At 35.3% G+C, this 26,352-nt stretch overlaps 1 protein-coding gene across 1 annotated transcript in view; it reads right to left on the bottom strand.

Moving 5' to 3' along the window:
- The window catches only part of LOC113983963 (polypeptide N-acetylgalactosaminyltransferase-like 6), a 257,358-nt gene that overhangs the window by 48,029 nt on the left and 182,977 nt on the right, over window positions 1-26,352 (bottom strand). Inside the window, exons 3-4 of the mRNA XM_039384404.1 lie at window positions 19,173-19,311; window positions 5,025-5,191 (exon numbers count right to left, since the gene is read on the bottom strand). Coding sequence (XP_039240338.1) covers window positions 5,025-5,191; window positions 19,173-19,311 — 306 coding nt within the window. The remainder of the gene's footprint in view (window positions 1-5,024; window positions 5,192-19,172; window positions 19,312-26,352) is intronic.

Below are 26,352 nucleotides of genomic sequence, written 5' to 3'. Positions count from 1 at the left end.
TTTTTTTTTTTTTTTTTTGAGAAGCGTGGTTAGTTTTCAGGGATGAGCAGAAACTTGAGTTCAAAAGTTTGGTCTTTGATATATAAAAGAGAAGAATCATTAATATATAAGAAAAACTCACTCGTGTAACTCTGAAGAGCCCAGATTAAAAGAAAAGTCATTGAGCAATTATAAACCATGTGGAATAACATGGATTCCAAAACTTAAGGAAAGGGACTGACTTAAAGTATTTTCTTTGGTAGAGGCTGACTTTCACAATATTAGAACATCCTGTTCCAATTTTCTATTTTAAATGTTGTATATTTTGACAAAAATGGCAATTTTTGCAGACATGAGCTTTCATCATACCAGAGAATTTCTGTCTATAGCAGAGGTTTCTTATGACAAGACAGTCATTCATACAATATAGCCTTCTCTTTCATTTCATCAGAAGAGTTATATCCAGCCATGATCTGAAGCCAAGCATCCATAAATTGGAATCACAGTGACCTGTTACATAAACTGTCTGCAAACAAAATACAGGAAATTTCATCTTACATGCTATAGATCAGATCTTCCTCCATGTTCACACGAAACAAAGCACATCACTAGCATTGAAGTTCATTGACCAACTAAATTGAGTTTTGATCAAGTAGTCATAGGTTGCTTTTGCACACCGACTTCCACATTTTTGATCTGGGCTATTCAGAGACCAGGCACAAAGCATATGGTACCAGATACGGGACATTATGATACTCTCAAATGAGTAGCAGTGCAGAAAATAGACCTAAGCAAGGGGACAGAGATAGGAGAACATAACAGACAGCAAAACTGGCTCATCAACATGAAGGAGAAGTTCACAGTTTGTCATTTGCTACCAAAACACCAATTCATTGCCAGTGACAGAAACTAGTTCTGTCCTGCAAGAAGCTGCTGACTACTAAGTTCTCAATTTTTTTTGGTGGTAAATCTGATAATCTTTTTCCAAACTAAAATACAACCCTAGAATTGTTACTGCTAGTAAGTTTACTTGTTGGCTGTGGTTTTGTTTATTTTTTCTTATAATAGGTGCTGCACCCATTCAAGAACTACAGAGTAAAGCAAAAATGCTTGGTAAGTTAATTTTACATTCACGGGCACATGCTGTGTTAGTAACAGTTCACAGGTCTGACTATGCTAATAAAGTAATTAAAACACAAAAGAAATAAAGGTTGATGCACAAATCTATCACACGTTGGCAACCCACATGAACTGTTTAACTTATTAATTATGCAAATCTATGTTCCCCCAAAGTTTTAGAACATTAATTAGAATTTTTAGTACTCCTTTGTAAATGCAAGATATTCCATAACAGAACCAATGAAAATATGATGTCTTTTTCATTTTGCTCTTTCCTTTAAAACTGTTGCCCACATCTGCTTCTTGCCCCCTTTTCAGAGATGTCTGTTGACAGACTATTTCAACAAGAAACACCTCATCCCCAAAGTCAAACCTGCAAATCAATCCCCTCTCACCCTCCTCCCATTTCAAACACCCCTCACACAGAATCACAGAATATTCTGAGTTGGAAGGGACCCACAAGAGTCATCAAGTCCAACTCTTAAGTGAATGGCCCAACAGAGATCAAACCCACAACCTTGGTGTTATTAGCACCATGCTCTAACCCCATGAGCTAATCTCAGGGTCAAACTCACCCAGAAAAAAACCCCCACTTCTCACAAGGCTCACTTTTCCAGGAACCAGGATCACAAAACCAGACCTGCACACAAAGCCACTGCAGATACCTGACACAAAGATATGTTGGTACCTTCAATATAAGGGTTCATTTTTGTGGTAGGTGACACTTTCTGAAACTGGTAAGTCTTTAACTTAGAGAGTTTAGAATACAAAGTTTACATGAATGAGGTATTGGGATTGCAACCCCAAATCCATCACAAAGTAGAAATATTTTGCACGCTTTAGTATGCAAAAGCATGTTCATCATTCAGTTGTTAAATTTAACAAATTCAATTTGTTAAAAAGCCACAGTACTTGGACCTCTAGTGAAGACCTGATTGCTGTATTAGTGGGGAAGAGTAAAAACATTCTTAAATTTTAAGTGTCCAACAGTACAGGTCATAGCTAGCTCCCTTATCCATAGCTTTCTAAGGTAAACTAAGTTTGTCTAATTATTTGCCTCATGGTCATATTTTTCCATCCCATTGTTTCATCACTTTTAAGCATAAATTATATGAACAATGAAATTTTGCAGCTTTGTGTACATATATTTAAAATCTACATTTCCTTCTATCTATCTTCTTCTATCACAGATGACTTTCTGTATTCATGTAGTCTTTTATATTAAATCTGTCCATTAAATCTGACCAAATATTGCACTTCCAAATTTTATAACATTTGCTTACCTCCCTCTTAATACCAAGCCTCTAGCCTGCATTATATTGATATTTAAAAAGGTGCAGCTGTCCTTTTACTTCTATAACATCTAAATGTCATAATTTATGGTGAATATTATGCATGAATTATCTAAAGTTTTTGGGCTTGATCATAAAAGCCAAAGGAGTGAATATGAATAAAATAAGAGCATGCCAAGTAATTCTGCAGACAAACCAGCAAACTGCTCAGTACCTCGCTGTTCACTAAAACATTTTCATCACACGTTATCAAAAGTTCCTTAAGTGCATTTCTCTCCATCTTTTACACAGCTTTCAAGTTCCTAATTTTTCTTATTTACTCTATTTCTAATAGAAAGTGACTTTTCATAACTTCCTCGATGTTCACAAAAAAGGAAGAGTTTGATTGGTAGAACACGTTAGAGAAAAAGGTTATTTAATCACTACTTTTAAAATACTGGTGTTATTGAAATATCCCATTTTCACTTTTGACTACCTACAAGTGATGTTCAGGTTCCTAACAGAAAATTCTCCTTATAATATCAAGTTAGGAAATAAGAATAACATACACAATATCTCTTAAATAGTATATAATTGATTTCACAAAAAGTAATAGCCATTTGTCAGCTATTTCACATATGAAGCTTCATGAAAAAAATATACAATAAGAAAAAGTGACATAGATTTATCACTAATTACTGTACTGCCTCAACACTGCAGCAAACTTTGCTTGCAATGATTCTATGAGTTTTGACAAGATCTGACCACACTTAGACTGAAGCCAGATTAGGCCAAAAATTATTTTACGCTGCTTTACTTCTCTCATCAGTCCAGGAAAATGCAGTGAAAGGGTGAATGAATAACAACAGTAAACTAGACTTCTGCTACTTTTAAAAAAGCTTCTGCTATGAACTGGGAGGAGACACGGATAGATATCAGTCAGTATTTTTTCAACATAAAATAATCCAACTCTATTACAGTGGTCACCTCATGAAAAAGAAAAAAGAACACAAGAAAACACAATATAATCTCAGTTAAGTATAGTTTAGAGGATCACAAATACAAGAATTAAACACTGCACATGTGCCAAAATGATTCACCTGACCTGAAATTCAATATTACTAAATTCCGAGTAGAGACTCCAGCACATTTTTCTTGTATGCTTTCTCTTCTTAAAACATACAGTACACCAAACACACTCATTAGTTATTTTTCTAATAACCAGGAAGTAGATAAGCCTTACAAAACATTAACATATTTAAAAGGGCATTAACAACAATCATTATAATCTTCATCAAAAAAATGCTACAGTATTACCATATTGAGCAAGCACAGCCTCAATAGCTACCATCTCAATAAAAAAAGTATTTTTACTTGTCAGGTACCTCATAAAACCAACTTACAGACCTCCCCGTAAGTTGTTTACTACTAGGAAATTGTTAGCCTGTAGAAAAATGGTCATGCTGTTTTGCAGTTCTTGTTTTGGAAACTTTCATCCAAGGTCTAGATTTCATCAACATAGAATAGTCAGAACTGTACTCACTTTACAATTTCTCTTAAATTGCATTACAGACTGAGAGGCAGTTCATCAAAGGACATTGCAAGTAAATCAGCAGATATGAGAGGGCAAGATAGATGTGTGCAGCATTAATCTTTCTAAACCCTGAAATATCAAGTTAAAAATCTTACAAAAATGATTCTGCTGCTGCAGTGCTCTACTATTATTCCCCTCACTCATCCAGGGGCTTCTCACAACAGTAGGTCAGAAATTTGCTCCTCTAAGGTCCTAGCTGAGACAAAGGTTTTAGGTAAAATATTATAAAGGGTACAATTCTCTCTTTTGCTGTCTATCAATCTACTCAGAACAAAGCTCACATACACACCAGCAATTGATGTTTCAACAGAAACAGAAAACCCACCCGTCAAACACCAAAGAAAAGTCAAAGGTCTTCATGCTTAAACTTCTATAAGAGGTCCTGGAATTCGAAAGAAAAACTATTTCCCAGTTCCATATCCTTATCACAGATGAATTTTACGTAAGGAATTGTTAAAATTCATTTAAGAAACTGGAGGCATTCACTTTTTGTGTTGCATTCGAGAAACGATAATGGCAGAAGCCATTAAGTGATTGCAGTTTTCTTAATTTCAGTACATGTAAATGACAAACTTGGATCAACTATTCTCAAGCACTTTTTTCACATTCCATTCAAAAAGAGTCACATTTCTCTGTATGGCTATTTTGTATTAGTATTTTTGAAGCTGCCTAGCTCAAAAAAATTCCAGGAACAAAATCTAATGATTTGGTTGCATCCCAAATGGTCAAACATAATACATTTTCCAATAAAAGGGAAGCATAAGGAAAAGATGTGGAAACATTAAAATTTGCAGTATTTCAGAAATAATTTATTCAAAATACTATATTAATGAAAGCTAATGAACAGCTCACAGACTCTTCCCTTTGACATGGAATTCAGTATTCATGCCAAGTAAAACAAAAGCCACTTATAAATATTTATTCCCAATAATATAGAAACAGCACTTCAAGGCAAGCATTCCATTAGGTCTGGTCTCCTTTCTTTTTGCTTCCCTTTAGTTTCTGTATAGATCACACAGCATTATAAATTTCAAGTTAAAACAAAACCAGTTGGGCCTTACCTCTGTCGCTGAAGTCATCCACAAGAATGATTTCTGCTATCAGGCTGTCTGGGGTGCGGTTGATAATACTGTGTATTGTTCTCAAGAGTGAAGTCCAGCCTTCATTATGAAATGGGATAATTATGCTAGTATTTGGCAGTGTTTCCAAGTACACCTTGTGCTTACAGCTGGAGAGGCAAGAAAACAATTGTATAAGCATAACAAAAATCTGAGTTGGCATACAGTGTCATCCATTTGGGCCATTCAACCATCACGGTTTCAGCCATAAAAATTCAACAGTACAATCAAGCAGTACTTTCACGTGACAATAACTAGTTAATTTAAAACATTTATATTGCTTACAATATAGAATAAATTGGAACACTGACAAAACTTAAGCACAATGAGTGAAGTATTTAACTGGCTGGAATTCTTTTCCTTTGCTGGAAACTTTTTCCTGCAAAATGACAGAGAATGTATCTTCTACAACATCATTTCCAGAAAAAAAACCACCCTCTTATCAGAAAGAATTCCAAAACATAATATGAAGTAAACGAAAATCTGAAGTGATCCTTTTTTTGTCCATAGCAAAGATTTTAAAAACAGTCTATTATAGCAGGAGATAAAACTTGAGAAAACAATTCAGTATTATCCTGGATGATACGTGCTTACAATATGAAAAGCAACAACATCCACAAATACAACTCCAACTTCACATCTCGATATCCAAAATGATTACTGATATTAAATATAGAGATAAAACACAGACTCATAAAGAAAGGTTGTTTACATTTCCTTTATTTTTCAAAGGAAAGCACTGTACATTCAGCATCTTAATTGCAATTTGTTTTCTCCTAATATCCAAAAATATTTTATGACTAAAGTTAAGTTTACTGCAACTTATAGGACCTCATCTTTCAAGTTTTATTGAAAAAGGGAAAAAAAGGGACACATTCCTCTGTTATTAACAAAGTCTGGAATTTTCACCTATTGGGGACAAAGTAACTGAATGATTTCTCACCCAGAAAAGTAAGTCACACCCTGATAAAGGTATCCCTACAAGCAGGAACATGTCAACTTTGCAATAAACAACCAAAATAATATTATCAAAAAAAAAAAAAAAAAAGGAAAAAAGTTTAGACCTGCAACTTCTAGGTTTAAAAAAAGTAGAGATATCTTTGCTCCTTGTCAGAAAGAATAACTATGCATAAACACTGCTGTAGGTTATAATTTTGATTTACATACATTTGCAGCTTAGTTTGCATTTCCTCTTTTTAAATGTCACTTAGAAATCAATATTTACCAATTTATTGTACAGGTACCACACTGATGAAATGTTCCAAAGATATAATAAAAACTCATAGCTACTAGAGTTTTATTTGGAAAATATTAACTGTTATGTAGTTAAACTATCTAGTTCTTAGATGCTTTCCAAAAAAAATAAGATTTAAATTTCTAATTCAGACTTTTCTTTCTAAAACATGGTGACAATTTAATGACAAGTCATTTTCAGAAATAACAATTTCTGAAACTTTTTAATAAGCAGCTTGTAGTTAGAACATATATGCACACTGGAAAAAGGACAGATGCTTTGCAAAAATTCTGGAGAAAACAGTGCTCATTACCTAGTGACAGAAAAGTCTAGGTATATATTCAAACATTTTCTGAGAAAAAGAAAATCCACTGCAGCAATAGAATTTAGAAAATATTCTTTTTCTTATCAGTAGGAACAATTACAATAAATGTAGCCAATTCATATGTAGCTCTTTCAGTTGGCAAATTAAGAAAACCAACTACAAAAAACAACACCTACAAAAAACAAACACTGTTTGCCAACAGTGATGCTTCTTGAACTAGAACAAATGCACCTACCATACGTACATGTAACGCTCACACTATTCTGGAAAGCTTTTTCTTCAGCATTTTCAAATCCCAGTAAATACGATTTTAAAACTAGTAAGTTTTCATCTCCATAAAAGCCTAAGCCAAAGAACCCAAAACACCACACAAAACCAAGCTGATCATCTTCATCTCACAGAATCCCTTAAAAATACTTTCTTTCTTGGAGACTCCATCTTATTGCTGACTTCCACAGTGACACATTTGATCTTTGTTATTGTTTCTAGTTACTCTGTAATTGCAGGAGTGTTTCTTACCAGACATGCATGCTGTACTGATATGCCTATTCTCTTTCCTCCTAGTAATCTGAAGATATAACTAATAAATAAGTTACTCCTAGGGATATCTCCTTCACCCCTAAATATACACACACACAAAATAACTGTTTGCACTCAGTCAGAGGAGACCACACAGAAGAAGTGGAAAAAACTAGCTTACCATTACTCCATATGGTAAGTTAGCTATTAAACCCAAATAAATTACTTCTGTAGTCTAATCCTACTGCATGTTGGTTATAAAGGCTAATTGCGAAGTCGATGTCCTCTAGGTGTTCTCTTGGTGACTTTTTTCCTTTAAATTTAAACAAAGCGTGCAGTTTAAATTTTTGTACTTTTAGCCATGCACTCAGCCTAGACATTAAAAATGCAGAACTTTTCAGACAGACTTTAGTCAAATAACTACTAGTCTTTCAGTTGTACTTTTCAAAACAAATAAATGGTTGCCACCAAAAGAGATGATTTTAAGCCTTCGGAAAGCAGTCATGTACTTCTAGAGTGCAATATCCAAATGCCTGAATCAATAAGTTAGGAGGGGATAAGGGGATGAAGAAACAACAGTATATATCTAAGCCTCATGGCAGGAATACTATTCAAGGGGGTGAAGAAAGTGACAACTGAAATTAGAAATGGACTCCTACTCAGCAGATGCCTTTTTTTCCCCATAAACTTAATAGAATACTACAGATTGGCCTTAATAATGTATAACAGGTGCTTTCCTGAAGATATGTCTTTTCCTGCATTTAAACACAACATATTTTAGTGCAGCACACTAGCACTTATTCATGGAACAATGCTGAATAATGGGTTCAGTAGCTAAGGTTATAAAAATGATAATTTCTTAGCACAAATAATAAATTACTTCAAGCTTATTTATTAAGTCTTAAATATCAGAATAATTTTTTGAGTTAGGTCTGAAACGTCTTGGTAGATACATCTAGGAAGAAAATAACCATGATAAGCAGCTGTCATCCTACTAGGTAAGTAGCTCACACGTCTATTTTCTTACTGAAGTTATTACCTTACCACTCAGAACAATGGGAGTTCAGAAGAGGAGAACGTGCAAGAGGCATTATGCATTGCCTCTGCACAAATATTCAGAATTAGGAAATAACAGCAGCAATGTGGACTTAGCAAAAAAAAAAAAAAAAAAAAATCTATAAATGCCAACACTTGTGTATCTATGAAAAATTGGCACCAAATGATGAATTTGCCGATGATTCAGATACATCTTTATGAAGAGACATCTTCAAGATTATAATGAATCAGAAGTTATGAACCTTGAATTATGCTCTTAAATATTGCTATCCTTGATTAATTTTGTCTGTATTTCCATGATATTTCAAAACTAGTATCTGGTATTTCTTAGGAAAGAATAAGACCATATCATTAAATTTCTCCCGCAGAGACTTTCAGATGAGATTTTTAAAAACAAGGGACCTATCTATCAGTCTGTGAGCTGTTTCCACAATAGTTTTCAAAGCAGTAAGTACAACTTCACTGTGTCTGTCCAAAGAAACTCCTTCCTCTCTCCCTTCCATTATTAGATACTGTAGGGATAGGTGCAACTGCGCAAGAATTTGTAACAGAAAGCTAGAACTTGCTTCACTCAGGAAGACTGCAAAATGCCTTCTCAAATGAGGTGGTTTTTTTCTTCCTTCTGCATTTCAGAGAAAGTCACAGGGAGAAGCTGTGAGCAAGTTATTTCCTTGGTACACAGAGAGATAACATGTTTGCAGACATGTACAAGGCTGCTGTGGGCCAGAGAAAGCGGGGGAGGAGAGAGAGAAGATACAAAAGGCCTTGGAGAAGGCAGGGCATTGCCTTTTGCCCTGGTACCCGATGCCATCGTTAAGAAGTGGTCCATGCATCTGAAATAAACATTTTTTTAACCCTTCCACTGCCTTGGCATTCTTGGGAAGCATATCTGCATATGTTTTACCTTACAGATACTAAGCACTAATAAAATGAACGAGTCAAGTATGTAATTTATTAATGTTTTGAAAAACTGAACTTGGAAAGCTGCACAATACTGTTCATTATGCACACCTGCCACAGAGTCACCAGGAAATGTCTTCCTAGGAAACCAATGTTTTTTCACAAAAAAGTAAGGTAGAATTTATTTGTAAGTAAATTCTACAGTAAAAACCATTAAATATACATTACTGACAAAGTGAAACTTTCTACTAGCTTTGTACTTGGCATGCTGCTCCCATTGGAGCTGGGCACTTGGCTCCAGAGTTCAAGGCTTATTGACAGAAGTGATACACTGTCATACTCCTTAACCTACTTTAAAACACTTAATATTTACTTAATTATTCTTTTGAGATACAGAATTTTTCAACTGAATTGAAACAAGAATCAAAACTGAGTGTCTGAGTTTCTGAACAAAACAATTTTAGAGTTGTCTTCAAAGTTGTAGGGAGACTTTTAGAAGGTTAAGAGAATAGCAATAGGTTCCCGTATTCCTGAAATATTAACCTGCCTAAGGAAGAAAAAAAAATTGTCACAAAAACACCGTGAAGCTATCTGCAGCAAGCACTAATAAAATACAGCTTGAAGAAGACTGCTTATAAAAAGAGAAGTAGTGAAAAGGATTACAATTACACTTCTTTCTTATTCACTACTAAGAGTCCTAAGACTATTGTGATTTAATTTTGTAGGTTAGCCTACTCTACTGCACAGAAATAACAAAACAGCATCCTTTGACTTCAAGGAATAGGGATAGTTCTGTTTAATTCCCTGATGAGCTTACATGTGGGAAAAAAAATGCCCTAAAACATCATACCAGCTTAAGAAAAGATGCAGAACTTCCAAATTCTCCATCTTTACAGCTTCTTTGTTAAGAGAAACATGCAGAACTCTGTAGAAGACAAAATTAAAGAAAATAGGCTTCTAAAATGATGAGAAAGGAGAGCAGGGCTAGCACCACTTCAGGCACTTGACAGTAAAAGCCAATTCATAAAAGCAGCAATTTGCTTGACCCTGTGGATATAGAAACAATATTTTTTGCACATTGAGGGATACCAGTAGAAATGCTGTGGTCAGTTACCAGGCTCTGTGCCTTCCAGACACATCAACAACTTTGTAAACTGCCCTTTCGGAGAGATAATAACATAAAAGAAGTTAAGTGTCTCACAGACACCCCTTTGTTGCATTTAGGAAGCAAGGTAGCAGCCTACTATAGCAGTTTCTGGATCATAGAAGTCACCCATATCTGATTTTCTCCTCTTCCAGAAGTGCCAGTTTAAGCAAAACAGAAAGATTTCAACCTTTTTTTTCCCCCCATTGGCTTTGTCAGCTCAGGCTCTCTTCACTGAACTGCTTTTTCAGATCTGACCTTTTCTTTCCCTTTATTAAAAGAAACTACAGCACCAACTGGGCTCCCAGCTACTGACAGGACTCCTATAAGCTACCAGGACAAAACATTTTCCAGTGAAGATTTACATAGTAATTGTCTTAGCACGTCAAAGTATTCAATTTACACCAACAAGTTTCAGTCACATCATGTTTCTATTTCAATCTAACCTTGTCAACTGAGCCTGATTAAGTAGTGATAACTAGTAATTTCTGTTGCCATTTGACAAGGCTGTAAAATTAGCTTGTGTGTGAGCTGACGGCAGGGAAAGTAATCTTTATTTTCACGGTGGCTCACAGCTGGGAAACAAGCAGGCATTACTGCGTATGGACCTCAATAAATGTCATAACACTTTACTAGAACAAATAAACCTTCTCCAAAACACTAGTGCTATTTTCATGAAAAAGAAAAAAGATTAAACTGTACAGTAGAAATTGTTTGTGCTATTGCTATTAAATGCACTAGCAAACAACATGTCTTGGAAACTAAGGAGGCAAAGCCCTGTGCTCTTTACATAGGCTTCCTTCAGTATGGACTTCACCAAAACTTATGGAACTGAATTAGGTGCTTGTTACTTTATGTCAAATTGCATCATTTTGGCCTGTCATGTACAGTCTCCAGCAGCATTGCCTGTCTTTGCAGAAACCAAAGTCAGTGAGTTCACCTCACTCTGTCTTTCAAACCAAAAGGTTTCTCTAACCAAGGGAAGAGTCTGAGTCAGATAAACCATATCGACACAAAGCATGTTTATGTTTGCAAAGTTTTCTTTTACAAGACAGTTAGTTATAAAATCATCATCATTTATGGAAAGATCTTACTAAAAAGATTAAAAATAATTAACATAAAATTTATCCATTCACCCATATGTATTAAATCTAGGAGGCTTGGGAAAAAAAATACATATAATAATTTTATACCCTTTCAAAATTCCTCACAAGCAAGTTGACACCAGGAGGCATCTTAGTACTCTAATTATTTTTTAGCTTAAACCTTACACTTTGTTAACTATGAATTCCAAAGTAACAGCTAGCAGACCACTTTATATAATATATACACAAACACCCCAAAACCACTTTTTTCTTTGCGAGAGAAGATCACAGAAATATCAATGTACTTAAAATTATTTCATTCAAACCTAGCATACTTATCTGATTGTCTCTCAAAAGTAAGGCAGACCTTAACATGACCAATAAAAAGCCTCTATTGTGAGTCTAGGGTCATTTTCCCGGCTGAAGAAGAATTAGAATTAAGGTTTTTGTCATTTCAAAGTGCATTTTAAGCACACGACTTCAGGAACAAACCAACCTGTGACATTCAACCACCCTTTAACTTCTGTTTCAGAAATCCTAATTATCCTTTTACCACTTGCCCTTATATTCCAAAGATACCCTATAGGCTTCTAAGAATCCTCTAGCTTATTAGCCACTCCTCTCACGACAGTCTTCAGTGTTTGTTCAAAGACCATTGACAGTGGCCAAATAGATGGCAGTTCCTTCAGCATTCATGGGTACATCCCATCAGGGCACTGGACTTACTATGTCCAGTTTGATTAAGTATAAAATACTTAATTTTCAAAGATAGTTTTTCTGTGATCTACCTACATCTCTTCTCCACTCCCTTTCATAGCAATACATGGTCAGCATATATCACTCAACAACACTGCCTGTACACAATAAAAGAGATAAAATAATGGGCAAGATATTACAAGGTCTGACCAGTGTCTATAACACCAAAATCACGTCTGTAGACTTGGGAGCAAATGCTGTAAAAGTGGTCCATGAGGCCCAACAGCTGCACATATGCCAACAAGATTGGCAAGTTCTCACTCCTATTACCGCATCTTGTGGGCAGCACAGCCTTCAGAAAATTGGAGCTCCATAAGGTTATTCACAATCAAATCAGGCAAAACAGAAGTTGCTTTTCCTTTCCAGCATTGCTGCACATTTGCTCTCCTTATGCATGAGGTGTAACAGCCAATTGCATTGCTACTGAAAATGTACAGCTGGCACTTGGTTTTTTTTGTTAATATTAGAGTTTGAATTTCATTTGCTTAAGTATCCAGTCTATACAAATTCACATCAGATACATACCTACGTGTATGAAAAAAATATTTGAAAAAGAAGCATTATATGAGAAAAAGTAAGGTAGACCAAGGCTTTTCATGAAACAACAACATATATCATCACTTTCACCTATGAACTTCAGATACAAACCACCAGAACATCCCACATTTCTCACAGATCTTAGCAAAGATAGATGTACTTTCCAATTTTACTACTGTATTATCTGACAGTTAAAAGTTCAAGCTTTAATCCTTGTCAAATGCTAATAGACTTGGCTATCCCAGATGTACAGAACTGGCTGGAGGGTAAATATGCTTCAGAATTCCTGTCCCCATTAAGTTTAAATTTCACAGTTATGTTAACTGCAGCTTGCTATTTTCTTAGCAGCATGGGAGGCTTTACTGGATTATAAGCAACATGCAGGGCATTCCCCTACTTGTATAAGCAGATTATTTCTTTTATCAAATAATTTTCAGTAAACAGAAACAGACCCATCAGGTTTGGACTCTCTGCACTGGCCTATTTAACAATGCAGCTTGTTTTTCACCAAAAGGATGCAAGAGGAATCATCAATCTTCTGCCATGTTTTAGCTGTTGCTGCCATAAAAAAAAAGACACACAGAGCATCCAGAAAGCACTTGGGAATTATTCCATGTTATTTGTTACTATCAATACATATCCTGCAGAGGAACTGACACCAGGCATGATAGAGACAGAAAGCTATAGATTTTCTAGAGTAGAAAACATTCCTGATCCTGTTTTGAGTAGTTGCACCTCAAATGGGATACCCTGAAGCAACTGCAGAGAAAATCTGATGAGGCTTGGAAATGGGGACATTGCCTATCATGTTTTGGACCGCATGACTTTTCACTTTCACTACGTTATTCAGTAACTACACAAAACACTTTGAAAAACAGTCACAGCAATAAACTCCAGCTTTTTCACTACCCACTAAAAGCACACTTGGAGTTTAAGCAGTTGGTCCATAGCCCGGAAAGGTCAAGCTAATTCTAGCAATTAGCAATATGAGAGAATGCAGCATGTCTGACAACATTTCTGATTTCCCAAAGTGAATGAGAACTAGAAAGAAATCTTCTACCATCTTTGTTTCTTCCAACATCTAATCAAAAATTCAATGGCAGATCGATCCAAACAACTAATTACTTCCATGTGCCTTATTAAATATTGTGAAGTTCGGCATACTTAAATTAGATTAAATCATCTTCTTTTAGTGAAGCAGGACAACCTAAGCCAGTCTTTAAGATCACAGAATGCTGAGGGACTTAATTGGAATTTATCTTGGAGTAGATTTGGAGACTAGTAGATTAAAGACGAATTTTTAAATTTTATTTTTAATATACCTTAGACTGTGACAACTGTACTCTATTTATAAAAAGAAAGTAACAAATACAATGCAATGACTACTTTTTTAGGGAATTCAGATATGAACTACTGCATGACTGTATAATTATATATCCCTTTCCCACGTGAGTCTTAATACTAGTGTTTTTGCAAAAACACTATGTTTTTTACTAAAACATAGTGATTAACAGTAACTCCAACTCTGTTAACTCTGCAACTACTCTAAAGACACATAAAAATACAATCAATCAAAAAAGTGCTCCCCTGAGAAATCCCATTGCATATTCATTTTAGTGTCTTTTAAAAATACAGTGGAGAGCAACCACACTGCATTCAAATATTTTGAGAGAGAACCATTCAGGCATTCTCTCAGCTTCTGCTACTAAAAAGAAGAGTTTCAGTTATGCAGAACCCATAAAGTGAAATTTGGTTTTATTATTAAATAAAATCTCATTAGTGTTCAGGACACAGAAGATCTCACAGCTCTTGGCTAAGCACTTGTATTTCTTTGAATATGAAAATGCATTTCTTCTGAGGGTTATGAAATATTTAATGTGTAAGAAAAATGAGTATAGTTGAGACTTCTAAAAAGGAATACTGGTGAGAGTGACAGTGAAGGGCCAGCACTTCACTCAGCAACAGCAAGACCAGCAGACATTGCTTGTAAACACTGACTGCAGCCCTAAAAAACAAGCATCACAAGAATCAGCTTTGGCATCCTTAATGTACAATAAGAACATTAAGACTTTCAGTACAAAATTAATCTATCTATGCCCAGGAAAACCTTAAAAGGACGGGATTTCTCGTGATAGATTACTCAGGCAAGCTAAGAAGGATTTGTGCACCGGCTCTGTGATTACACAAGTCACATAGAATCACGGAATATCCTGAGTTGGAAAGGACCCATCAGGATCTTCAGAATCGCAGTGTTAGCATGAGAGTATTGTCCAAACACTTTCTCAACTCTGTCAGGGTTGGTGCTGTGGCATTCAAAACTACACACGGGGCTTAAGGTGAGGCCGCACGAGCACAGAGTAGAGCTGTGCAATCACCTCCCTCAACTGGCTCACAATGCTGTGCTCGATGCACCCCAGGATACGGTTATCAGCAATTAATCCACAAATTTTAGATAAAAGGAGACCTGGTCCTAAAATGAAGCTATACAAATATACCAAACCCAAAGATTTTAAAGGTCTCAACTCTACTGGTATCAGGAACAAACTCGAATTCCTTGATTCAAGAACAAAAGGCTAAAAAATGGATTCTGTAGTTTACAAGGACTTAAGAGTTTGAAACACGATAGATCACAAAATTTATATTCACTGTTCAGACTAGATGATTGTAATCACTCCCCAAAGCCTCATTAAAATCACATTTAGAATGCTATTCAAAATGTGAATCAGATTCAGTTTTGTTTGCTTGAACAAACCTGGTATGAATGGCAGAATATTTAATAATGTGGAGAAGATAAGAATTAATTATAACTGGTACATTCAATAGTTTGAATAAGTAGCATTTCTCTTTCAACAATAGAAAATAATACTGCCAACACTTTCCCTAGCATTAGCATGTTTGTTGTATTCCAGACTACAGAAAGTGGCACAAGGCAGGTGAAAAGGAAAACACTCTTCTTGCATGTTTTGAAATATTTTTTTTTATACTGGTACAGAATTTCTACCTCCTAAACATTAACTCCATTACTTTTGCTCAATACAACCTAAAGGTTATAATGCTGCCTTCTACTTTAGGTGACCAACCTCTTGTTTTCACTGAATTGGTCCTGAAGCACAGTGAACTGAGATGATAATCTTGTTTCAGACTTTAATCCACAATTAAGGGGGAAAAAAAGTTTTGTTTGTTTGTTTAAACTTAAAACCAGGGGGTGATTGTGGGCAAAGAACAGAGAATTAGCTAATATAGCTTGGCAAGAGCACCCACTGTGTGAAGACTTTCACACGAGTGGGACAGAAGCAGGATAAAGACCACTCAGAAATGGCAAAAATATTTGAGCATTTGAGAGAGAGAAAAAAGCCATGGGAGATATTAAAGGGACGCAATAGAAACATATTAAGGACACAGGAAAGCTGTTAAGTCAGCCTTAAAATAGAATTTCTCTAGGGATTTTTATAGTACACATATTTTGATGTCTTAAAAAGGAAAGAAAAAAAAATCAATCATAACACATCTTGCTGAAGTGTTTTTTAAAAAAATCACAGGAAAAACAAAGAATATTATAAAAAAATTGAAAACTTGAATTTCTCAGAGGTCAATCAGCTAAGCATTTGTTTAGTTCTACCTGTCCCCCTGCTAGAAGGTGTTATTTGCAAATTCTGAGTTCAGTTTGCTAAGAGACTCAGAAGGAGAAAATTTATTTGGATTAAAAAGAGTAAGTTTGGGTTATCTGCTATCTTTTCATACTTCCCATAAAACCAAACACTTGGAAGGGGTACTTGAAATTTCCTTGGTCTGACTTCAGACCAAGATATTTTTGAAGTTATTTCAGATAAGTGTTGAAACAACTGTAGCTGCTCTTTTGATTTAATAAGTTTTGATTCAAATTACAGGATTCACCAGTTTTTTGTTGTATTTGAAAATCCATTTTGTGAATTTTCTCTGCTGATGGCAATAAAACCATTCTATTTGGTTCTATAAAATGTGTCATAGACAGTACTTTCAGGAAGTTAGTCTTTAGCAGATGAGCCCCTGTGCAAATGGTATACACAGAGACAGAGGATCAAAGACTCAAAGTCTAGAGTAATACCATCTCCCACAAATGTGCAGAAAACAGTTAAAAGCCTCAAAGTAGTTTGAAGTTCCACCAAGCCAAAGCCCTTTATAATGTTCAGAAGCTGAACAAACTAGATCTTGCCTGCTATACCTCACCTGATTTATCTACTCTAATGCTACTGAAATAAGAGCATCCTTTTCTGGCACAGAAATTACATAATTTTCCGATTAGTTTCTCTGAAAGCAACTTTATGAGTCTCGTGTTTTAACTCCAGCCTCTAACATGGTCCCTTCACAAGGGTGACATGCAAATTTATGAAGCAAATTAACCTTACCCCAGCCAAAACCAGCACAACGAGGTATGACCTATTTCACATTTCATGCACTTCTGAAGAGAGGACACATTTCCAAAAGTGAAGTGCAATTTGAGACTGGCCATATTTAACACACAGCAGCCAAGAGAGGGGTTTGTTTCTGACAGTAGGTCAGAAAGCATTGTCAGACTTCTGTGTCTCTTGGAAGTTGAAGAAATACACTTTCTTCAAGGCGTAACCATCAGAAGTATAGAGCCCAGCTTTGTCTCCTTAATCAGCATACTAATTAGTAAGCAATTTTAGCACAAGACAAGAACATTTTTTTCTCTGCATTTAAATGGTATGCAATACAGTCAATTAACCAATGGACTTCTTGTGTTATGAGTGTCTAACATAAGGAAGGTTAGAAGCACATGGCAGAAGTCAGTTTACGCAGAGCACTACTAAAACAGCCACCATACAATATTTCACTGAAGACCATAGGAATCTAGCTGAACTGAAACATGGAAACAATGCCAATACCTAAGGATACAAGCTTCCCAAGTGAGACACTTAGGTGAAAGTCACAAAAGGATTTGTGCTGGGAGAAGGAGGGCAGACAAAGGCTGGTTTAGCACTGACTCATTCCTAATATGTCACTTCTGACAACACACCACTCACGTTGCTTCTGGGGACACGTGTGGAAATGTCATTGACTGTGCAAAAGCAGCGGGTGAGGAACAAGTTGCCAAAAGATCAATTTACAAAAACACAAAGGGATGATAAACCTGACAGCTTCCTTTTATATTTAGTAATTGTCCTCTGCAGTTTTGCTAACAGAGGAGGATGCTTAATGAACATATTCATTATGCCAGCCATGTAATTTACCACAGATTTGATGCTGTAAAGCTGTATGTTAGAACTCAAACTTCTTGGAAGCACTTTTTCTATAAGTAATTTCAAGTAACTTGGCAAAGCAGAAAGCAAAAAAAGTATATAAAACATACAACTTGTTATAAAAACATTTCTTTTGACTTAATTCTATGCAAACAATACTAATATATACAAATTATGAGCAACATTTTTTCTCAAAACAATACAACTAGACAATTAATGTTTAACATTAAATTAGAAACAGCTCTAACAAAAGGTTAGTTCCTTCATGCGAACTACTTTTTTTAAACTCTTACTATGCAAACAGTTCTGCCTTGGTCCTTGAAAATTTTTAAACTAATCACACACCAAAATTTTATAAATTAAGGAGTAGGTACCTTAACATGAAATGTTTCGTAAAGAAGAGAATTATATCTGAAAGAAAATACAAATATAGTCATGGAGACAATTTGTTTTGTCTCGCTCCTGTATCTTTCCCCCACATGATAGCTGCATAACATCTAATCAAAAGAGGGGAAAAATGCCAGGTAAAAGACAACTCAAATCAGTTCTCTCTTCAGAGCTCAGAATGACTCTAGAGGACTGGAACTTGGAGCCTAGAAAGGTAAAAGTGCCCTTTTCCCTGCTACAGATAGGAAGCTTTACTCTTCAGATATAAAGGTGGCTAAAATTAAAGAATATAAAAGGAAGTTATGTTTGCTAAGAACTGTATGACCATTTTTAGCTCAGTGATTATTTTCCAGGATAATCTTTATCTTATTTCTCTGTGTTATATTAGTGCTGTTAGGGAACAATACCATCATCCAGCATCCCCAAGTTCTGCATGTGCATCATGCATGTTCTGTTCTTACATAATTTTATACTGCATAAATCAACTGCAGCATCAGCATCTGGCAAGCTGTAGTGTCAAAACCTTTAGCCAAAAACTGTATGCAACTTGTTACTCCATACCCCAGACCAAAAATCTACAGGTATTAACCAACTAAGAACATGAAAAACTATATGATTTTCTTTTTTTTTTTGCAGAAATCACTACCCAGGAATTTAATGAAAATCATTCTGTAATGAAAAGAGGCCTTCTATAGTCTTAATATGTTACTAATAAGATAAGAAGTCAGTTTAAAATACAGAGCAAATGATATAGCAATGGTGATAAAGTTTCCATTTCCTATTTAATGAAATTATCATTTTTTGTTGACTGGGGGTTCATGTTTGACCTTCCAGGAAAACAGGTTATTTAGAGACATACAAAGATTAAAAACTTAAAAACTAAATAGTCCAGGAGACAATTTACATACTTAGGATGTCGGATGTCTGGCAGTGATCGTTCCAGTGCTATATTGTTGCTAACAAATATGTTGAAGCCATTTTCCCTATAAGCAGAATCATCGTGGTCTTCCTCTGTAAGAGGGTATGGCTTTCCATGTTCACCTTTCCCTATAACAAAACAAAACAATTATTTGCCTCAAATTTACAGCACAAAATGGACTACAAAAAGAAAAACAAGTTACGCTGAACTTCAACTAAAATGCTGCGGCTGGAACATCTCAAAGAAACATCTTCCAGTATCTTTAGCAACGCTCCTGTCACTTCCAACACAAAAACACAAATTAGGGACAAATAATGAGACTAAGAAGTCCTTCTGAATTCACCCAATTCATCCAGTTTTCTCTTTCCAGATACACAATCAGTTTAAAGCCATCTTACACAGAAAAAAATTGAATTGTAGATTAAGCTAAGACCTTTTTGCATCAGAATCAAGTTTTCATAGCAAAATTATGAACAAATTCCAGTTCCAGAAATACTCCTTTTGATTAATATGAGGAACTGGGTTATGGAGTTCCTTTACATTTTAGTAGTCACCCCCACCACCCACTCATCTTTTCAGAAAGCAACTTTATTATTGAAGTTTAGGGTGTCTAACTTTCCAGAAGAAACAGAAAGGAATCTAAATGCTTTGCTCTAGGCTCCTTGAACATGCTTGCATTCCTAGGGACAAGCCAGATGTGTTCAGTGCTTCTAACGTCAGAGCACTGCTGATCTGTTTTTAGAAACTGGTCACTTTGTGCTTCCCCGAAGAAATCATCTGCTTGTTCCCTGGCAAACTACAGACTTTCTATTCCAGCTTTTATTTCCAAGTTAGTTCTCATCATCAGTCACTAGACTTGCTTAGTACCTACCTCAGGCAACTATACCTCTATCTGTTCCAGTCAGAGAGCAGAGAACAAAAAAAAATACTTCAAAGAAAATCAGAACATAAGAACCTTCACTTTTTATCAACCATTTTTATTCTTTCATTCTTGCAGAGGATGTACCCTTCAGAGTTTCAAAGCCCTTCATGCCTACTCATGTTCTCAAGAAGATATGCTTTCCTCTATATCTAATTGATCAGTTTATATATAACCTCTCTGTCCTTCTCCCTCTGGGCCCACTTACAAGAAAATACCTCCTTTTACCTGGGCTCTTATAGAGAAAATAATCAACTTGCCAGCTGGATTCAATAGGTGACCAGCTGGGTCCTGATCCTCAGCTAATCAGGAGCAGCTATAGGAGGGCATCAAGAAGAAAGTAACCGGGAGCTGAGAGAAACATCTAATGGTATCCTTAAAGCTCACGAGCCTCTCTCAATACTCTATTTCATACTGCAAAAGCAAATGACAATAAAAACATAGAATATGCAACTTAAGGTGCTCAGATTTTTTTCAGCTGGAATAATATTTTTCATAATACTAGAGTTTCTTCATATTGTCCCCTGCCAGTGAAACTGAAGACAAGTACTTTTAAAGCAGGGAAATTGTTGGCAAAATAGATCAGCTGTAAATAAATTTGAACATGCAACAGAAGTGGAGTTCTGTACTACTTCCATATTCAATGGAAAGGAAACCTTGTTTAAAACTATAACCAACAAAACATCTGGCAACAGGTTCTCTTTTCAGGGTCTTTTGGGTTTCCTTTCTGAGTTTTGTTTTTATAATTCAGATGAGCGTTATTTATAATTCAATAGGCATGGTAAAAAAGATTGGCTTTGCCAGATAAGTTCAAGAAGTTAAGCAATTGCTTGACATCTTAACACAGGAAACCAAGTGGATAAAGAACATAAACCACTCAGTGTCTGTGGGGAAGAACTATGTACAAATCTGAATTATTTACTGCTTATACTCAATGCTATTAGTTTATTCAGGCATGACTACAGCTATACCAAGTCAAGACTATAATTCACAAAAGTATTTAAGCATACCCTTTAATTCAGGCATTCAAACATCCTTTAATCCAATAACATCTGTACTAGGGAACAAGAATTCTCCATGTGGTAAAAGCTTTAGTAAATACAAGGAGTTTACTTTAATACATGAATCTACAAATAAGTAAGTCTTCTTACTTATAGTGCATTTTTTTATTTTGGATAAGTTAATTCTGCCATTTTTAAAAAATATATTATGAATTTTGTCTACTATTCCATTGAGAATATAATAACATTGTGCTCTTCACACGTAAAGTTCAAGTCCATCCTCCCTCATGAAAGTTCTCACAATGAGGACAGTTATTTAATCTTATCCTAGAGCAATATGTCAATACAGAATTGAAGTCCCATGGGGGGGGAGTGACTGTATTTCTTAAACAGAGAAACACAAATTCCAAATGAATACAGTCACACATCAGCTTCATAAAAAGAGTGTGGGAAGTAAAATGGACAATAAAGACCAGCAACAAAATAAGAACATTGAATCAGACATCTTACATCCTCTTGCTACATAAACTTCTACACAATAACCTTTTTGATCACTGATATGGGAACTGGCCAAGTCAAAAGGGCAAAAACTCTGTTTAAAGCAATTGTAGCATCTTTTACATAATTTCTGAATTTCTCTAATGCACAGCTGTATACAACTCATCATCTTGCGCTGCGGAGATCAATTTCATATTACTTGGATTAATAACAGATTAGCAATTCAAACTGCCAGCACATTCTGCTTTTTTTAGGAAGTGAATTTTCATTTGAGTACAAACAAAATAATTGTATTCCTTACTTTTCCTCACCAAAAGAAAGGCAAGGTGCAGTATATCTGCTAAAAAACTGATTAAATTATCTTGAACAGAGAGGCAACTTGATATATGCACAAAAAAAAGGATTTTTGTTTCCTGACAGTATACATCTCATCTTCACCTTGTATCAACTGTATCTACACTTGGTGAAGTTCTCATCCTATTCACAAATTTTGTATTTTGAACCCTTAGGAAGACATACAGGAGAATAATTTTTTAGTTTAAGGGGCAAATTAGGGATTAGTATAGACTAGTCTTTGGGGAAAAAAGGAGAAAAAGCAAGTTGCTATATCAAATCACTTTCTCCTTTCATACTAAGAAAGGAATTGGTTGTTTTGAGCAAATGCCTTCTGTGGTTTTGCACATTTATGTTAATTTCCAATAAAAATGATGAACACTTTAATAAATTAATGAAGGATCTTTGCCAATTTTTTGTGGAGACAGGAAATTAAAACTGCACATCTCACATTAATGTAATTGCCTTCATATCAAATGGAACTATCCAAATTGCAAAAAAAGTGTGTGTACATATATATATATACATATATATAAAAAATGGCTTTTCAGATTGAAAATAAGGAACCTTTTTCTAACTGTGTGAGTAGTGAAACAATGGAATAGGAAATCCAGGGAACTGCGGAATCCATGCAGGCAAGAAATGATATCATGCCTCAGAGAGATGATTGCCTTTGGTCGTCTACTGAGGTTGATCCTAACCTTAAATTCCTATGAACACCATGAGAAACAGGAGGAAAACTGATGACAAGTTCCCTCAGAGTCCAGAAAACTTGCATCAGAAACTCAAATATGTTTATCTCACGTCTGTTCTACTTTTCCCAAACTTCTCAGAGTATCCCACTAGGTCGTACAAGTTCATTAGCCTAATTTATAGGAAAGGAATTTAATTGATTTTGCATCAATGGAAATGGGATCAAAATAACCTTTTTTAACTTTTTAAAAATTATTTTATTGCTACTCTACCTTGTAACAGCTTGAAAAGCCACTGCAGTAAGATTTATAACACTTTTAATTATTTATTACATAACTCTGTCAAGATCTGAGGCAATGTAAAAGGCTTTTTCTTAGCATTACAGACACAGCTGTAACCAAATCAAATGTAAATCAAATTTATTTATTTATTACAGTTTCAATATCAAACTACTACAGAATACAGCAATCAAACATTCACTTAGTTTTCTGGTAGAAAGTCCCTGCTATTTTATCTGCTTTCAGATGACAGTAGCATATATAGATTTTTAGTTCAAAGACCATGTACTCCTTGGTAAGTGGTATAGAGATGTCACTGGGAGCAAATATGAGGCTTTGGCCTCCAGATTCCTGCTACAGTAACATGATGGTTGGCAGGAGAAATATGAAGTAAATTGCATCTCTCTTCAGGAATGGCTTTATACAAATAGCACAGGTTGAGAGAAAAGGGAAGAAAAAATATACAACTTTAAATTTCATTATTTGACTGCCTGTTCACATCCAGAACTAAAAAAAAAACACAAAACCTCAACAAAACAACCAAACCACAAGAACAAAAACTCAAACAAACAAAAAAATAGAGAAGAAAGCAGAACATGTTCCTTAAAAATTTTAAAAGGGTACATTCATATTGTACTGTAGTTGAATCTTTGGAGTATTGTTTGCTTATGATTCACATGAGATAAAAATTAAAGGAACTTTTGCTAACATAAAATGTAGTAATGTGTTCCCCTATTCCCCAACTCATAGTGGGTAGGAAGAGCATTTCCTGGAGAGCAAGGAGATGAGAGAGACAAATGGGAACCTCTGAAACGTACTTATTTTACAGATGTTTATGAAGCATTTCTGTAAAAAGAAATTAATATCAAAGTGGAAAAAAAATTAGAGCTTTGTAACTGCCTTAGACAAAGTTTCTAGATTTCCAGAGATCTAGTAGGCCAACTCTTCATGTTAATCTAGAGAGATCATAACTTCTGTGTAGGACTGCAAGGAAAAAATGGCATAAGATTTTTTTTTAGGAGTCCATGAAGTGGGAGAAGCTGATTACCAATATTCTGTATACATCAAGGACATGGCAGTACTTCATATGCACTTCTTAAAAGCTGAAGCAAGACAAAATGCTACAAAATGACAGTGGTGAGGCAGGACAGCTCAAAAATGAGGAGCAGTAGCAGCAGTCAGCAGAAGAATGAATCAGTGGAGCAAGTGGAGCAAGCAACAGCAACATCTGGCAGTGTCAAAAGCCCCAGATCGCAGCACAAAGCTCTGGCAACTTCAGCTGGGGCTTGTTGACTCCCAGGACTCCACAGTTCCCAAAAGAGTAAGGAAGGCTTTATTTTAGGAGTGGAGAACAATCAGCTGGCCTAGCTGTTACCTTGGCAAAGAGGACTGTAAAATTATTGTTGTTATACTTCAGGAATTAGCTCTTATACGTTACCTGTTTATATTTAATAAAATATTGTTTACTGAGTCAATTAATTTGCAAGAATAAAAATAGATCACTGCTCTTGAGATTAATTCCTGCAGGTATCTAGGCATTTTACTAAATGTCACTTTAAATTTCACTCTGGCCTTTGCTGTTGACAGTGGTGTCCTAGCAGAAAAGTGCATTATACAGCTAACCACTGGAACAATCCAACTCTGCATCTTACAACTTCCAAATAACTATCATGAAATGACAATGTGGTTTATTTTAAATATGTGCATTTTTTCAATTGATAATTAGTTGCTAAATCTTATAGCCTGTGCTTTATGGAACTAAGGGATACTATTAGACTAGCGTATCCCTTACCTTTTTCATTTATTTGAAACATTAAAAATGCAGCCTCTAAATTTCCAACATATACATTGCAGAGTAAAAATACAGTGTGTATGTGGGGCAAGTGATTGTTTTAAAATAAATCATGAGGTTAACCAGTGGCATTGTTTTGTTTTAGCAGAAAGGTGACTGCATATGAACTCTGAAATGTAAATTGTCTGAAGGCTTGAATAAACACTTCACTAAAATAAGTACTACAATTAAAAAAAAATCTATGGTTTTTAAAACTTGCTGCAAGTACTACAGTGTCTTGATGGGTGGAAAGACTCATTCTATCCCCCTTTCCCATTTTAATAACTCTAGCAAAAAAAAAAAAAAAGGGAAGAAAAAAAATAGACCATACTATTTGGTTGTTTGTCCAGTGTATTTAGAATGCCACAGTGTACACTGCAAGATAAGCAGCAACACATGCTGTTTTGATATGAGTTGCTCTATCACTACAACAGAGCAGCAATATCCTCAGTAGTATTCTGCAGGCTGAGCTGAATCTAATCATAACTCTGTAGCCAAGGGATGCACAGTACCTCTTCTATTTAGTCTAACTACTTATCACCAAATGCCACAGCCACCAGAATGTTTTTTTCATATAACATCAGAACAGACTGGCTGTAGACCATTAATCAGAGCCAAATACTGAATGAGCAAGCATATGAGAAACAGAATTCAACCATAAAAAAGGCTTCATGGTTTCGTTTAGTAACTGAATGACCTGCTAGAATAAAAAGTCTCTACTACAGAACAAGATTATCTTAAAAAAAAATAATCTACTAATAATGGTAAGATGTTTGTTTCAGTACTTACATAAATTAATTCACACAAACTACATCAAGAATGGCATTCTAATAGTTTCTAGTACCAGTGGGTCTAGAGACTATTAATGTCTATGGTCAAGCTGATATCTTGAAAAAGTTCAACTGAAGTGTTCCTAACATGATTTTATATGGGAATTAAACAGCTACACAAATTTAATGCAAAATTATGGTTGCAAAGGTAGTGTTTCAGAAAACCCAAAAATACAAAATAATAGGGTTCTAACAGTGTAGTTAACATAAGACCTATCCCTCCTCCTCTATTTTTCTTCATTTTAAGACATAGTATAACCATGTGCCATTTACCATATACTATTACAGGAAAACAAACAGGATGTTCCATGCAACAAACTTACTATTATGAGCTCTTTATTTTTTTCTTTTTTTTTTTTTCATGAATTCAACCTAAACTAGCTCCATAAGCTGGCTTTGCAGCTGTCACACAAAGAAGATAGAATAACCTGTAAAAATGAATTTAGCTACGTGTGAGTCAACAACGTGCAACAGAGTACTGTGAGTCAACAGTGTGCAGTAGTGTAGTCACTCTTGTACCTGAAGCACTATTCCATGATGTATATTCTATAAAGAACGCATGAGCTGTCACAGCTCCCAGTAAATTTAGATTTAGCCTGTAAGACTCCTATAGAAAAAAAATTCCATTCCTGTATATGGAGATAGTAAATATTCACAGTTAAAGTTTGAGGTAGACCCAGGAAGTAGAACTATGCCATGTGATTCCCCACATGGTGACTCGGTGACAAGGTCAAACTTTTTCCTTCTGTAAATGCCTACAAGCAATCAGAGTTTGCAATCAGGACA

Source organism: Pipra filicauda, unplaced genomic scaffold (assembly GCF_003945595.2).
Source record: "Pipra filicauda isolate LSUMZ 115617 unplaced genomic scaffold, ASM394559v2 scaffold350_size761097_pilon, whole genome shotgun sequence".
In the NCBI taxonomy this organism is placed as follows: Eukaryota; Metazoa; Chordata; class Aves; order Passeriformes; family Pipridae; genus Pipra; species Pipra filicauda.
The sequence above is the reverse complement of the archived record's forward strand: the minus strand, read 5'-3'. Positions and strand labels throughout refer to the sequence as shown.